General features: G+C 41.0%; 1 protein-coding gene across 5 annotated transcripts in view; it reads left to right on the top strand.

Moving 5' to 3' along the window:
* mapk8b (mitogen-activated protein kinase 8b) overlaps window positions 1–14,515 on the top strand; it is a 39,736-nt gene that overhangs the window by 12,359 nt on the left and 12,862 nt on the right. For 3 of the 5 annotated variants that reach the window (XM_085170076.1, XM_085170079.1, XM_085170080.1), the window contains exons 2-9: window positions 90–270; window positions 2,716–2,845; window positions 3,465–3,523; window positions 4,653–4,791; window positions 6,494–6,659; window positions 8,774–8,845; window positions 11,549–11,731; window positions 13,682–13,806. In XM_085170076.1, the coding sequence (XP_085026202.1) occupies window positions 149–270; window positions 2,716–2,845; window positions 3,465–3,523; window positions 4,653–4,791; window positions 6,494–6,659; window positions 8,774–8,845; window positions 11,549–11,731; window positions 13,682–13,806 (996 nt within the window). In that variant the 5' untranslated portion in view covers window positions 90–148. Of the gene's footprint in view, window positions 1–89; window positions 271–2,715; window positions 2,846–3,464; window positions 3,524–4,652; window positions 4,792–6,493; window positions 6,660–7,913; window positions 8,025–8,773; window positions 8,846–11,548; window positions 11,732–13,681; window positions 13,807–14,515 lie in introns of those variants that run through there. The other 2 variants (XM_085170081.1, XM_085170078.1) reach the window with 2 other exon arrangements.

Raw genomic sequence — 14,515 nt, 5'->3', positions numbered from 1 at the left:
TGTGCTGTAATGCACAGCTATAGTGTATCTTGATTGAAACATGTGTTCTAGAAATCTCTATAGTCTGATCTCCTGTTAATACTTTGCAGGTCTTGAGAGGCGAGCTCCATTTGGATGCCCAGTCACCGATTTTGTCCAAGACTTCACCATGAACCGAAACAAGCGTGAAAGGGAGTACTACAGTATAGATGTGGGCGATTCAACTTTTACAGTTTTAAAGCGCTACCAGAACCTAAGACCCATTGGATCCGGAGCACAGGGAATTGTTTGGTGAGTATATTTACTTTCTGCTGACCCAGATGACAACCTTCACTTGCAGATTGGTCACTTCTTTACTCAGCGAAAAGTTAGATTTAACTTCACCACCAAAACCTGTCTAACATTTGATGAAAGCTTGAAAAGCACACCTTGGACTTTGCCGGCTGCCGTTGACAAAAGTTGATAAGAACAGATGTAAAAAGAGCAGCATAAGTTGCATACAACACAGAAAATCAATGCATAATATTCTATTTGTTGACAGCACAGTGTGGTGTTATCTTTCCTGTGAAGTTTTGTTGATGTGAGAGGGTTAGGTGTTGGAGTGAACTGATTCACACCACAATTGGTTTCTAAAATTTTCTAGGTTTTTTTTTTTTTTTGGTATTCTTTCATATTTGCAATGAGCTGTGAATTATTATTTTTTGCTTATGCATCAAGTGGTTGATTGATTGGCCCATCAAAATCACACAGGCTGTCAGAATGAATCCATTTCAACTTGTAACATAAGATGAGCTTGACGAACTCATCTAGCGTCTTTGCTGTCATTAACCTTCTCTCTTCCTCATACCAGGTAGGAATACCAGAAAACTGATGCACAACACAGTTAAGAGTGTCAGTTAAGACTTTAGCTTGTCATGTAAGAACTTGTTGGCTACAAAATCTCAACAACTGCAGTGCTTAGTGCTGGAAAAGGATTAATAGTGGGCCTGTTAAACGTTTCTTTATTTTCTGTCCCATCTGTAATGTTACGACGCTGTGAGGTCGTACACACATGATCAAAGTTTTGTTTAAAGTAATAAAGTCAGGTATGTACAAGTAATCCCTAAGAACCAAAAGCTCAGGCTTGATGCTGCTCTAAATGCTCAGTTTCTTCTCTGTTATGTCAGGGAGAGGGGATATTCCTAATATCATCAATTCAGGCATACAGACCCACTCACATGAGGGGTGGACTACAAAGCAATTACAACACAGAGCCCTTTTTAACATGCCCGTTCTGCTTCAGGCATTCTGCACACTCACATTTCTGCACCACCTGACTCTAGTCCTCACAAAATGACACAATTGAGTTCCACCTACAAGAGAATCCGCTCATATGAAGCTTATAAAAAATATTACTAGAAAATCCTACAGAGGGATGCTGCATAAAACAATTGTAAATGTGTTTGTTTGTACACTTGTTTGACTATTCATTTTATTTCTATGACAGCTGCACAGTGGATCTCTTTAACGTGACATTTAAGAGCATTTGCTGACATTTTAGCGGTATAAAACAGAGCAGCACAGCAGGACTAAACATGTTCGCGCATTTTCTACAGTTATAACTAAAGTTCCTCTGACAGTCTAAAGCATACTTGGCATTACTGATGTACATCTCTGCATATGAAACATCACCTATGGCCGGCATTGACAAGAAAAGAATTTGGGTCTACATGGTGCTTTATCCAGCCAATTATAAACCTTAGCTCATTGGCAGTGATGTTTTTTTTGTTTTTTTTTAACAGATAGAGTAACCAACCTAAGTTTAAAGTTGGAGGAGACATTATGGGCTGTCCGAATGTATTGCTCAATAGACAAAGTTTGCTGACTCATTCTGCATAGAAATGTCCACTCCTCAGTTTATCAGTTATTACCAACTAAATTTGTTTCTTTTATTTAAAAGGAAACCGTACGGGTGTAAGGATTTAATATTTTGGTTGCAGAAATGAAGAAAAACCAAGCTTTGTTGTTTAAATAGTGTAAAAAATAGGTCTTCCTCTCTCTTTCTGAGGCCTCGGGGAGCGTGTTATATGTTCTATTAGATGGATTTCTAAAATTCTCTCAAACCACATATACCACATATATTTGGTCAGGTTTAAAACCGAGCAAGGCATGCTATTTGTCAAATGATTCTATTAAAAATGCTTCAAAAGGCGCCGCAAACGTGGTCAGGACTTCAGGTCGAGTGGTTCTGTTACTGGCTGTGAAGCTGTAGCTTTCTGTAACCTTTAAACATACACAACATCAAAACCTTATTTGATGATTTATATCAAAATGTAGTTCGTGTATGGCTTTCATGACCAGGGAAATCAGTTTTTGGTAATGGGATGTAAACATGTTTGTTTCTGTTGTAAAGCTGGTCATTTAACCCAGGGGTCATTGGGTTTTATGGCAGTTTGCAGAACTACAGATTTTTGGACTTAAGTGCAACACAAGGGATAACTTTTTAGAGCTTTTTTAGCTCCCCCTTAGGTGTATATTATGGGCAAAATATTAGCAACAGACTTGGCTCACTTTAGTTCAGTTCTATTTCTCTCTTCCTCTGCTTTCCTGTCAGTCTCTACTGCCCCTAATAAATAAAGCTGAAAAAGGCAAAATCTTCATATTCCTTTGGCCATCAGGGAAAAACAACAAAAACAAAGAACAATTTTTGACATCCATTATTGCTGACTGAATTTCTCCTGTGCTCCTTCACCCCAGTTCGGCGTACGACCACAACTTGGAGAGGAACGTTGCCATCAAGAAGTTGAGCCGACCCTTTCAGAATCAAACTCATGCAAAACGGGCCTACAGGGAACTGGTGCTAATGAAATGTGTCAACCACAAGAATGTAAGAGCCAGAATCTAATGGCATTTTTGTTTCTTTTTGCATGGTTTGAATGTTTTGGTCTAACTCTTTAGACATTAGAGGATAGCCTTACCTTTTGACTGTATAGTGTAGGTGCATTTCATGTAGATAAACCTGAGCATTGAATAGAAGTATAATTTAAGCAGGAGCAGAGAATGTACAGTAGAAATTAAAGGGGACAATTAGCTTTGAAAAGTGTTAGCAGGATGCATTTAAATGCTATTCTCATTCCTGTCCATTAAAATGATTTAAGTATTGATCTTTAGAGTCACTATATTCAGAGCTGTGTAAAGTGTGAGTCAGCAGGGAAGCAAAAGGACTGCACAATATGTTGGTTTTAAAGCAGAACCTGCTGAGCTCCACACATGGAAACGAACCATAAAAAATAGTGTTTTGAATGACCACAAACTTCTCGGTGCTGCTGCCTCGGAGGTGTGAATGAGGAAACCATCCTGCTGTTATTCATAATTAATGCTAACGCTTCCTCGTTTAACTTTTCAAATTAAGAGTTGGCCTTCGTGTCCAGGGATGCGGATGTGAAGATGTTGTCAAATATATAAAACAACTCCAGCAATTACACTTTTTTTTGTTGTTGTTGCAGATTATCGGGCTGTTAAATGTATTCACACCACAGAAGACACTGGAGGAATTCCAAGATGTGTGAGTATCAGCGAGTCAAATCGCAGCTGCTCAAATCAATACAGGATACAGAACGCCGGGGGCTTAGATGATCTTTTTGGGGGCTTAGCCGGATCTCTTGTTGTGCCTCACGTTAAATACTTCAGGGAAATGATGCTTTATAGCCAGTGGGATGTCAGGTGTGCATATTTCATGGTGAATATTAGAAAAGCACAGACCGGATCAGCTGGTGACAGGAATGAACCAGTTTTCAGGCTGATTGGCCACAATCTGTCACCAGCCTGACACTCACCTGTGAAGAGCTGTAGCTATACTATATATATGTGCCATGTATGCATGCACTTTAGTTGCCCTGGATGCCCTGGATGTGTTTCGAAGTCGACAAGATGTCCGTGTAAGTAGCTGTAAAATCAGAGGGGAATGCTGGGATGTGGGGGAAGTGATGGTTACCAAGAGTATGATGGGAACAAACATGATTAATGCCATCCTTTTGAAGCCCAGAGTGTGTATACACATAGATGTGTGTGTGTGTTTGTGTCTACTCTGCTGTGTTTGCCTGATTGGAGCTAAAAAGGAAACTGGACAAATCGTAGCCAGAGGGTAGCGGGGCCATCGCAGAGTCGGAGGATGAACACTGCATTTGCTTTGGTGTTTGTTTACTTGAATGTATACTGGCACATACATATGTGTACCCATACTATTGGTAATGCATTGTAGCCAGTTTCAGTATTTTATAAGCTGTGTGCAAGCACAAGTTCTGCTTTGTAAATGATCGTTCTGACACAAAGATGTTACTTTGTTTTTTGTTGTTGTTGTAACAAAACAAAACAAAAAATCTGTCCGAGGTTTCTTACTCCATGTAGTGACTGATGATGTAACAGCTGACAACTGTGATAACATCATCACTGTTTGGAGGAGATACCGTACTGTCACTTCCAAAATGCCAGGCAAATTAAAGCTGATTGGGTGAGAAAATCTCACACTTTAATGTAGCTTTATATTCTATTGGCATGTAGGAAACGTAATACAGAGTCAGGCACGTGCACATGCTGCATCTATACACTGTAATACACCCACTGAAACAAACATAAAAAGCCCCTGTGTTTGTTTGTCTCTGCCTGTGTGCTTATTTGAACCTCTTTCCTTGCAGGTATCTAGTAATGGAACTGATGGATGCCAACCTCTGTCAGGTGATTCAGATGGAGCTGGACCACGAGAGGCTGTCGTACCTGCTCTACCAGATGTTATGTGGAATCAAACATCTGCACGCCGCAGGGATCATACACAGGGTAAGCCATACCAGGGGGGCCACATATGCAGCTGTACAGATGTGACTCGGAGCAGTTGCAAGCTGAAGCTTACACTGAGTTAAGTTCGTGTTTTTATGAATTAAAAGTTTCACATCAAAGGAAAAATATGAGACTACTGAAAGATATCGAAGTTTAGTAGTGAAAACACAGTAGGGTGGTTGGAGGAAGGCAGTGACGGTGGTACGTTTTTGGTGACCAGTTGTGCAAACTAATGCTTAAATCATCTCTAAGTAAAATGTGATGTAGTTTAACTTCCTGCCATGATATACACTATAGATGGCATGCTTGTGGGCTAAGCTTTATGGGTTCTTGCAGCTTCTTTAGTGTGCAGACATAAAAGTGGAACCTTCCAGCCCGTCCACAGGATAAGTGTGCCTGCTAAAATGTCAAGGCGCTCTTTTAAAGCTGCAGTTGACTGGATCTCATTGCATTTACACTTACTGGCGTTTCTAACATGAAAGCACCAGATAACACAATCACACATTTACAGGTTGCAGTGGAGACACACACTGCACACTTGTCGTTACCTTGAAACATCACACACAGAATGACAGTACACACCCTGAGGCATCAACAGCTGTATGAATAGGTTTTTCATATGGACACACTTACACAGAGTGACTGGCAGCCTCCTGTCAATCACCCTCAGAGAGATGCGCTCCAGTAGATTAGCAGAGCTCCTCTTGCTCTGCCAGGCAGAACTAATTGAGCCGCAGGCGGAGCTAACCAGCCGCGCTCACACTGGCACAGCTTGGCACGCGAAGTTTTCATCAGGTGAACAGATGCAACGTGAGTCACGGATCGCCAGAGATCGTGCTCTCGTTTTTTGGGGGCATTGTCTCAGTGATCAGAGCTCTCTGGTCTGTTTCAGCTGCTCAGAAGCTACCTACGGAGGAGGCAGTATGACTGACTGTGGTTTAGCCCTCCAGTCTGATGTTCTTATGATTAACAAGTGATGATAATTATTATCAGGAGGATTTTCAGCTGTAGCGCATTAAAGATTTCCTGAAATTAGCGTTTGCCCGTGAGTACCCTTCAGGTGTAGTCTGTTTATTCTCTTCTCAAAACCAGACGAGGCTCATTAAGATGTTATCAGATTAGCCTGCATGTAAATAAGATTGAAAGGGGGAAATTATTGCAATAAATCACCTGGCATATGGCCAGGTTATAGCCATAGGCAATGAGTCTTTATCGCAGGATTGCTTATAGTTCCTCTCGATTCTGTCGGGTTAGCTTCAGAAGAGAGGAGACACCCTTGAGCAGATGGGCTGTTTTTTAAGTTCTTGTAAGGAAGCATTGCCAAAAAAAAGCACACAGAAATGAACACACTGAACTCAAGAGAACAGATAAACAAGGATGAAATGGTATAACCAAACAAAACAAAGACCTTTGTGGTTACAGTGATTCATCATCCTCTCGGTGGGTATCAGCTTTTCATTTAGTAGAGGAGAGAATGATCGCCTCTTCTGAGGGAAAACAAACCCTGATATTTGAGCCCCATTACACCAGCGACCTGTGTTTCCCATATATAGACATTTCTAGGAATATTTGTCCCCGCACCAAAAAAAAGAGTCTCCTTGCAAAGCGAGTTTGATTTTCAGTCAAGTCTTTTAGTTGTCTTTTGTGAAATGTTTAATCTATGTCAGGTTGTAACTTTTGCGGTGGTGTTGTGTTTGAACAGGACCTGAAACCCAGCAACATCGTGGTAAAGTCCGACTGCACACTGAAGATTCTGGACTTTGGTTTGGCCCGGACGGCCGCCACTGGTCTCCTCATGACGCCCTATGTGGTGACGCGTTACTACCGCGCCCCTGAAGTCATCCTGGGAATGGGCTACCAGGCCAACGGTAAGTGCAGGAAGTGGATGAAGCGGCTTCTTGACAGCGACCGGCTAATGAGGAGCTGCTGCCTGGCCTGCTGCATGGCCCTCACCCCCTGAGATGTTTCAGGATCACTTCCCAAACACTCTCTCCCACACACAGGCACACACTCCCTTTTCCTGTAAAGGTTACGCTCAGGGGGGGAGTTGGCATGTGTGGCATCGGTGCTTTGTGGGGAACTTCCTGTCTGAGGACTGTGGTGCCCAGCAGTGTTTTAGCATGTGTTTGATGTTTTATTAACAGGTTGCCTGTCCTGAGCTCAGCTCAGCTAAGCCAAAAAAATAAACCTCAGTATGAATACAGGCACTAATGCATGCTTCAGCAGTTTCACCGTGCACCCCTGCTTGAAACACATCACAGTTTGAGCAAGGCAGTCTGAAGCGCAGAAGTTGACGTATGGTATAATATGTCATATTGATCCATTAGATGCCAGAGCACCAATATCATATAGTTGAGCAGAAAGATTAGTAGAGGACTGGGAGGACTGTGCTATGAATTAGTGCAGCCCAAAGCTAGCAGAGATGAAACAAAGCATAAGAGATGTACTGCGATATGTGATTAAAACCTATCACCACTAAAACCTCAGTTCTGTATATAGATAAAAATCTATAACAGTGCAGTAAAAGCTAGGGAGACGCATTGGGTGCAGCTGTGGTGCCGGTGGTTTGTGTTAGATGAGCATTTCCTTTTAAGAAGATGGCCTTGTTGTGGGAAGTCTGAGATTCTCTGCTGTGATTGTGTGAGATATTGACATTATCAGCACTGAGCTGCAGACACTGTAAGGCGAATGCCAGCACAGCTCATTAGGTTACTGTAATACTGGACATAAAATGTATAGAGAAGCCCATGAGTGGAACAGTTTTGTTATAATGTTCTGTCCCAGTAAGGAAATAAAGATTGAATTGATTGGCTAATAACATGCTGAGAGTCAGGTGGAAGCAAAAACACTAAATGTAATTGGAGAGCTGCACTGTTTGTTTGTTACTTTTTAAATTCTGTTGATTTAAAGTGTACATATTCCCCTACAGCACAGGTGCAGGTAGTACAAGTCCCCTCTCAAAAAAACAATTAGAGGGTCTCATAAAAACTAATGCTCATCAGAAACACTGACCTGATTCTTTTATTTTTTTTTCCTGCTGACTTGTTGCATCTTTCTTTCTTATTTTATTTCCTTTTTTTGGGTTATTCTCTTCTCCCTCCTTTTATGCTGCACATATATAGTGGATATTTGGGCTGTGGGCTGCATTATGGCAGAAATGGTTCGCCACAAAATCCTTTTTCCAGGAAGGGATTGTATCCTTGAGCTGCTTGTAGCAGTGTCTGGCATTTCATGTGAAATGAAGATGGCCTCAAAACAGTCACCTTTTTAGATCTTCTTTTGTTTCCTGATTTTTATTATTTTTTTATTTTTCTTTCTCATCAAATACATCGCAGCTATAGAAATTCTGTTTCTTGGATTTGCCTGACACCTTGACTTGCAGCCGCCCACCTGCTCTTCCTGCAGATTCACTGCCTCGACTCCCTCCTCACTCACTCGAGCAGCAACACTGTTGCTTCGAGCACCATGACTGTCACATGAAAGACCTGAAATAGAATTAATAGTTTGCTCTGCCATAGCTGAGAAGTGAACTGCATAAAATCCTCGAACTGCTTAGCGTATGGCTTTTGTTGTAATGTGAAAGAAAAACTCTTAATCTAAAATTTAACACAAAAAATGATTTCTTGGCGTCATTAGTTGACAGTTTCCAGCTTAAGTTGCAGCGAGGATACAGAGAACATTAAATTGCATTTTTGCAAAAAAAACAAAGTTCTCATAAATCTTAAAAGTCTTGATCTGAAGGAGAAGTAAACATACATGTTTGCAGCTATGATGGAGACAAACACCTGTTAAACACTGATCCAGGTGTGAGAGTGCTCTCAGATGCATGCAGGTCATTTTGCGTCATGTGTCACCTTGCACGAACATCATCGTGTTTATGGATTATAATTTCCCCTCTCGTCTTGTTCTTATTTTCATTTTTGTTTTCCATTTGGTTTTCAGTCCTGCATGCTAATTCGGTGGTTGTCATTTCATTTTTCAGTTGATGTCTGGTCTGTTGGCTGTATCATGGCTGAAATGGTCCGGGGTAGTGTGTTGTTTCCAGGCACTGATCGTATCCTTAAGTTGAACCTCCATCCAAACCCCCGTCCTCCTCAAACGACCGTTGTCCCATCCTCTGTCTGACATCTTGTTCATATCTTTGCACACAAAAGGGGGGAAAAAAACCTGCCAAACCTGCTGTTTAATGAGCGATGACAACATTGCGCTCAGGGTCGACATTCATCACTCGCAGTGGCAGAGCTGGAAGAATTGTAGCCATCTTTAATGGCAAATGCTGGCTCATTACAGCAGGCAAAGTACAAGTTTAATTATGTGGTGACAAGAATAATGGCTCCAATCTATTTAGGTGACCCAGTAAGTCTTATTACACCAAGGTTAGCACTTCTATTATGCTGTATCAGACCCTGTTCAATATAAATGGTTATAACAAGAAAGTAAACATGCACTACAACTCTATTTGATCCCACTAGAGAAATTGTGAAGTAGTGGAGGGAAAGAATACAGGCATTTTATGCCCTGATTCAAAAAGGTCCCTATATAACAACATATTGTTAAAGAGCTCCTTTGTTTAGTAGTTATGTTTTTTTTTTTAATGGGCTGATCATGATATCACCGACTAGTTCCTAGTCTGAAACTTCAATATGATATTAGAATTTCATCATCTAGGTGTATTATGTATCAGACTGTAAAACTGCACATTCACTGACTATCAGTCCGCATTTGCTAGAATATCCTAAACAATCCTGCTTTCTGACACTTAAAGTTACAAAAATTCACATAATGGACTTAAAGTTTTATTCAGAATAAGTGACTGAGCCCATAAGATCAGGAAAGTATTTACCGAGGTTGGGACCAAGGCCCCTTACTACAAACTTTCAAACTAGGCTTTTTGCAAATGCCAGTATCGCCCCCTGTTGGACACTAGAGAGAATGCTGGTTTTAGGCCCTCCCCAATTGGTTTTAGTTTAAGATCCAAAAGCCAGCTAGACCTTTTATGTGAAAAAAGGCCACTCTGTAGCTTTGTGTCAAGGATGATATTGTCAATTGATTTGTTTTTATCAGATCTTTTTAGCAGTGTAGGGTGTTTGGTTGAAAACATGGCTTAATGGCTAGCTTCTAGGGGTGGGCGATATAAACGATATACGATAGAAACAATATAAATTTGGCCAACGATAGAGATTTTGACTATATCGCTCTATCGCGATAGCGCATGTTGATGATGTCATCAAGCTGCGCCTGTTTTGGTCGAAAGCATCGCAGTGGCTACAACCATTATCATCTGCAAATTATGGCGAGTGACAGTCACAGCAAAGAGATGAAGCACTGTTGAAATATGGGGAAAGCCAAAAACTGCGCTTCCTCCACTTCCGTACCATTGATTCATTAATGTTGAATTCTCTCGCAGCTGCTCTATTCCCATGTTGTTGCAGTATATTAATAACTAACCTTGTATTGTGAATGAATGATCTCAGTTGTTCTCCTGACTGAAGTTTGGCCCGTGTATAGCATCCTGCTATGCGATTGCATTTGTCCCTGACCACCAGAATCTCTCACGTTAACTTTTACTGTGCTAATGTTTTGCTCACATAGCTGTGTCGCTAGCAATCACGTAGCACATCATTATATACCAGGTAGTCCAACTTCAGTAATCCTGCAAACGCCACTGCTGTTTAGTTTTCTGTCTTCATTTATGTCGGAAGTGGTAGCAGAGCTGTACGTTTTTATTAGTTTCAAAAATCTCTCAGTCAGAACGTGGTATGAAATGTTTAGGTGTAAACTAGCGAGCTAACTTCCTGTTAACTTCTAACTCCATTAAATTTAATAAATTCTGTTTTCATGGATGCATGGATGTTAAACTTAATTGTTACACCCGATAAAGCAGCAACGCTGATGATTTAATTAAAGATGAAATAATTTAGACCCTTTTTAACGTAATGCTCTGACAATCCATCAAGCAGTGCAGCTTACCAAAGTTGTACTAAAACATTTTTTAACAGATTTCTGCACGCCAAAATCGTGATATATATCGTTACCGCACGTGCTTCAAATTATATCGCGATATGAATTTTAGGCCATATCGCCCTACCGACTGCTAGGATGCTAGCAGTCGGTAGCTTCGATTTGTCTTTATGCAAATTATTTACATTCACAAAAGCTGCTAAACAACAGACTAAAGGATAAAGAAAAAAATCAATCATAGCAAATGTACTTTGGCATTAGGAACTTAACAACCAGAGCTTTTTGTTTTCTCAAGGCTAGGTTTCTCCTTCTGTTTGTTCATTCATGTTTGAGAATGAACAAAGATGTGAACAAGCACTCTGAATGTCTTATGTGTCCTTACATGTGTGTGACTTCTATTTCCAACATCTGGATGTCTTACAGGTGAAACTCACATTGCTTCACTTGACGCCTAGCTGTGCAGATGTTTGAAATATATGTGTGTGTGTATTATTTTTTTCAGATTGTGTGTATCCCACTCAGCCCATCCTAACAGGTTTCTACAGAAATAATGTGCAAACGAAAATAATTTAGTTTCAAAGCTGTGTTGTAGTTATTTGTGGTTGTAGTTATTTGCTTTTGTTCTTTTTGTTTTGTTTTGTTTTGTTTGAGCTTTCTTTATCACCTCAGTATTTGGGAAACATGTCCAAACCAGATCAATGCAGCCCTGTCACAAACATTCCTCAAACTTCTCTCAAACTGGAGCATCTTGTTTTCCAATCCAGCCGTGCGCTTTTCTTAACACTATAACCAAAAGATATTGACCAGTGGAACAAGGTGATCGAGCAGCTGGGGACACCATCTCAGGAGTTCCTGATGAAGCTCAACCAGTCCGTGAGGACCTATGTGGAGAACCGGCCACGGTATGCTGGCTACAGCTTCGAGAAGCTCTTCCCTGATGTCCTGTTTCCTGCAGACTCTGAGCACAATAAACTGAAAGGTAGGGGTGTCTTGTAAATTCTTACTCAAGCACAAGAAGGTAATGAGTGCTGAAACAGTTTTGGTGGATGGTTGTTAGTAGGAACAATGAGGCAGTCATTAGTTATGCCACAGTGTGTTTCAGTTTTACTGCTTGAAATCACTGTCAAGAAGTTATCATCTGTGACTTTTTAGAGGTATTGTTTTTTTTTTTGTGTTTTTTTTTTGGGGGGGGGGGGGGGGGTTGCATTTGGAAGTGTAACAGATGAGTCCGTGGGTAGTCAGTGAGTACACATTCAAGGACGTATAGATATGAACTTCTCCTCCACATGTGCTTTGGGTTTGCAACCTAACAAATATCTGCTGACAGCAAAGCCAAAGCAAGATCACTGCTCAGCGGCAGTCTTTGCTTAACTACTTATTCTAGAAGCTGGCAGCACCAAAGTTGTTTCTTCTGTGAAGAGGAATTCACCTCAAGCGTGTCTTTCTCTGTAAATGGAGAGGTGGTGACAGGAACACTCACAGTGAGTGCCACAGAGCTGTTGTAAGATGTCGCAAAAAAAGTAGTTCTTTTTCAGTCCTTGTTACTTCACAGAAGTAGGAACATGTGATGACAGTGTGTTCCCCCCTCAAGTTCTCTGCTTTAACAACTTCAATTAGCTGTGATGACTCACTCTGTCAGGTTTCATACAGAATGTGAAACAATGTGTGATAATCAAGGCGGATGTCCTTGACAGGCTCAAATGGAGACAAAAGTGGATACATGTTCTCTGTTGAAAAGGCAAAAACCATTGGCTTTGTGCAGTTTTTTTTCTAGTTTAAGGTCTGTGTGAGTCAGTGTCAAAACCCTAAAATAGACATCACAGGTACAAACTTCTGAGTGAGCAAATAAGCTCTAACCATGTACCATTCAGACATTTTGCTTGGGAGGGGTAGGCAGTCACAAGAAAGTTTAATTCTCTCAGTCATACAGGATTGGTTCATGACCCCCTATTAACCTTCGTTAGTTTAGGGTAAAATATGTATTCCCTGGGTAAAAATGGTCACAAAGACTACGCTGCACCAAAAATCACCTTGTGATTGCCTTGATTGCTAGTAGATTGGCACAGTTGCCCGTGGTTTGATGCCCAAACTTGCTAGCCAATCAACAAGCAGTAGTTAAACTTGAAAAAGTGGTGCAAAGAATTTTAGAGAATTTAAAGTTGTCTTACTGCTGAAATCAACCAATGACACAGCTTTTACTCTGAAGCTGAACGTGCTCTGTTTCTGATTGGCATCTCACTCTTCAGTTTCACTGCTGCTTAGCAACTAGTTGGTGAATGTTTGCAAACAAGTTGGCAACAACGAGCAAACTCCTGTAACCCTTCACAATTAATAGATTACAAGTGACCTCTGTGTGACTAGTCTCTATGTGAGTGAGGCCTTAACTTAAAAAGGAATGGTCAGTGTGATTCAGATAGAGGCAAACTTAGGGCCACAGAATAAGATAAATGGGGATTAATCTCAACTGTGAACACCCAACCAATTTTGGCAGATGGCCTCCCTTTACCTGAGCCTGGTTCTGCTGGAGGTTTCTTCCTTTTTAAAGGGAGTTTTTCTTTCCCACTGTCACCACCTGCTCGCTCATAGGGGGCTGTCTGATTGTTGGGGTTTTCTGACTACTATTGAAGGGACCTCACAATATAAAGAATATTGATGGGACTTTTGTGATTTGACGCCGTATTAGGAAAGAAAATGGGTCTGAAAATATACATTTGGAGCTGAATATAAGCAGAATTTTTCCTTTAGTGGTACCACGAAAATTTTGTTATGAATTTTTTCCCTTCTTCACGGATACTCATTTGTTTACATTTCAAAGCGGTTGCTGCCTACATTGTTTCCTGCACCAACATCCCATCTCAACAGGAAATGCATCTCATCAACCAAGCTGCACACTCCTGCATATTTTTTATGTTCAATTATTTCCTTTCAGCGAGCCAAGCCCGTGACCTCCTATCAAAGATGCTGGTAATAGATGCATCAAAGCGGATCTCAGTGGATGAGGCTCTCCAGCACCCCTATATCAACGTGTGGTACGACCCAACTGAGGTGGAGGCAGTAAGTACTTGAGTTTCGTGTATTTTTATTGCATTCCTGTTTGAGTGATAATCACGTGGAAGTGATTATCACTGCTAATAGCATCTATGTTCATTGATTATGGCGATCACACCTGAGCTCTACCCATTTCAGACCTCTTAAAAAATCCTTAATGTGCAACATCAAAGCCGCTCTAAGTGTAATATAATTTGTTTTAGGCTGGAATATATCCCTCATATTGAATAGCTGATGGGAAAATTAGATTTAAGGGTCTTTTGAAGTTTAGCAGGAATGCCGCAATGTAGCTTTTCTCTGTAGAACATTGAAAATTGTCCTGTAAAATAAGTTTAACACCTTTCAAATGCCATTTTAAGCTCCCTGTTCTGTCTCAAGACTACAAACTGTAAAGCTGTGTCTTTGTGCTTCAGTCTCTAAAATTGAGATGGTGACAAATGTCAAGCCTCTCCTTGGAAACGCTGTGACTCAGCCAGTGCAGATTGATTTTTGACTGTGTTTTGGCAGATTGGGAAATGAGGCAAATTGTTGCTTTTTCCTCCTCTCCCCTGCCTCCTGTGGATTCCTCAGAGCTGACGGTGCATCCTTGAAAAGTGCAGATTTATACACAACTGCATCAAATCATATGAGCTGTTCTGACGGCCGACTATAACTCATGAGCTTGTTTGTTTGCTTGTGGTTTTTCTGGAGTTGTGCATCCTCCTGGTCTCCCAGG

The sequence above is a fragment of the Neolamprologus multifasciatus genome, chromosome 8, assembly GCF_963576455.1.
Source record: "Neolamprologus multifasciatus chromosome 8, fNeoMul1.2, whole genome shotgun sequence".
In the NCBI taxonomy this organism is placed as follows: domain Eukaryota; kingdom Metazoa; phylum Chordata; class Actinopteri; order Cichliformes; family Cichlidae; genus Neolamprologus; species Neolamprologus multifasciatus.
This window is presented reverse-complemented; position numbering and strand designations above follow the sequence as displayed.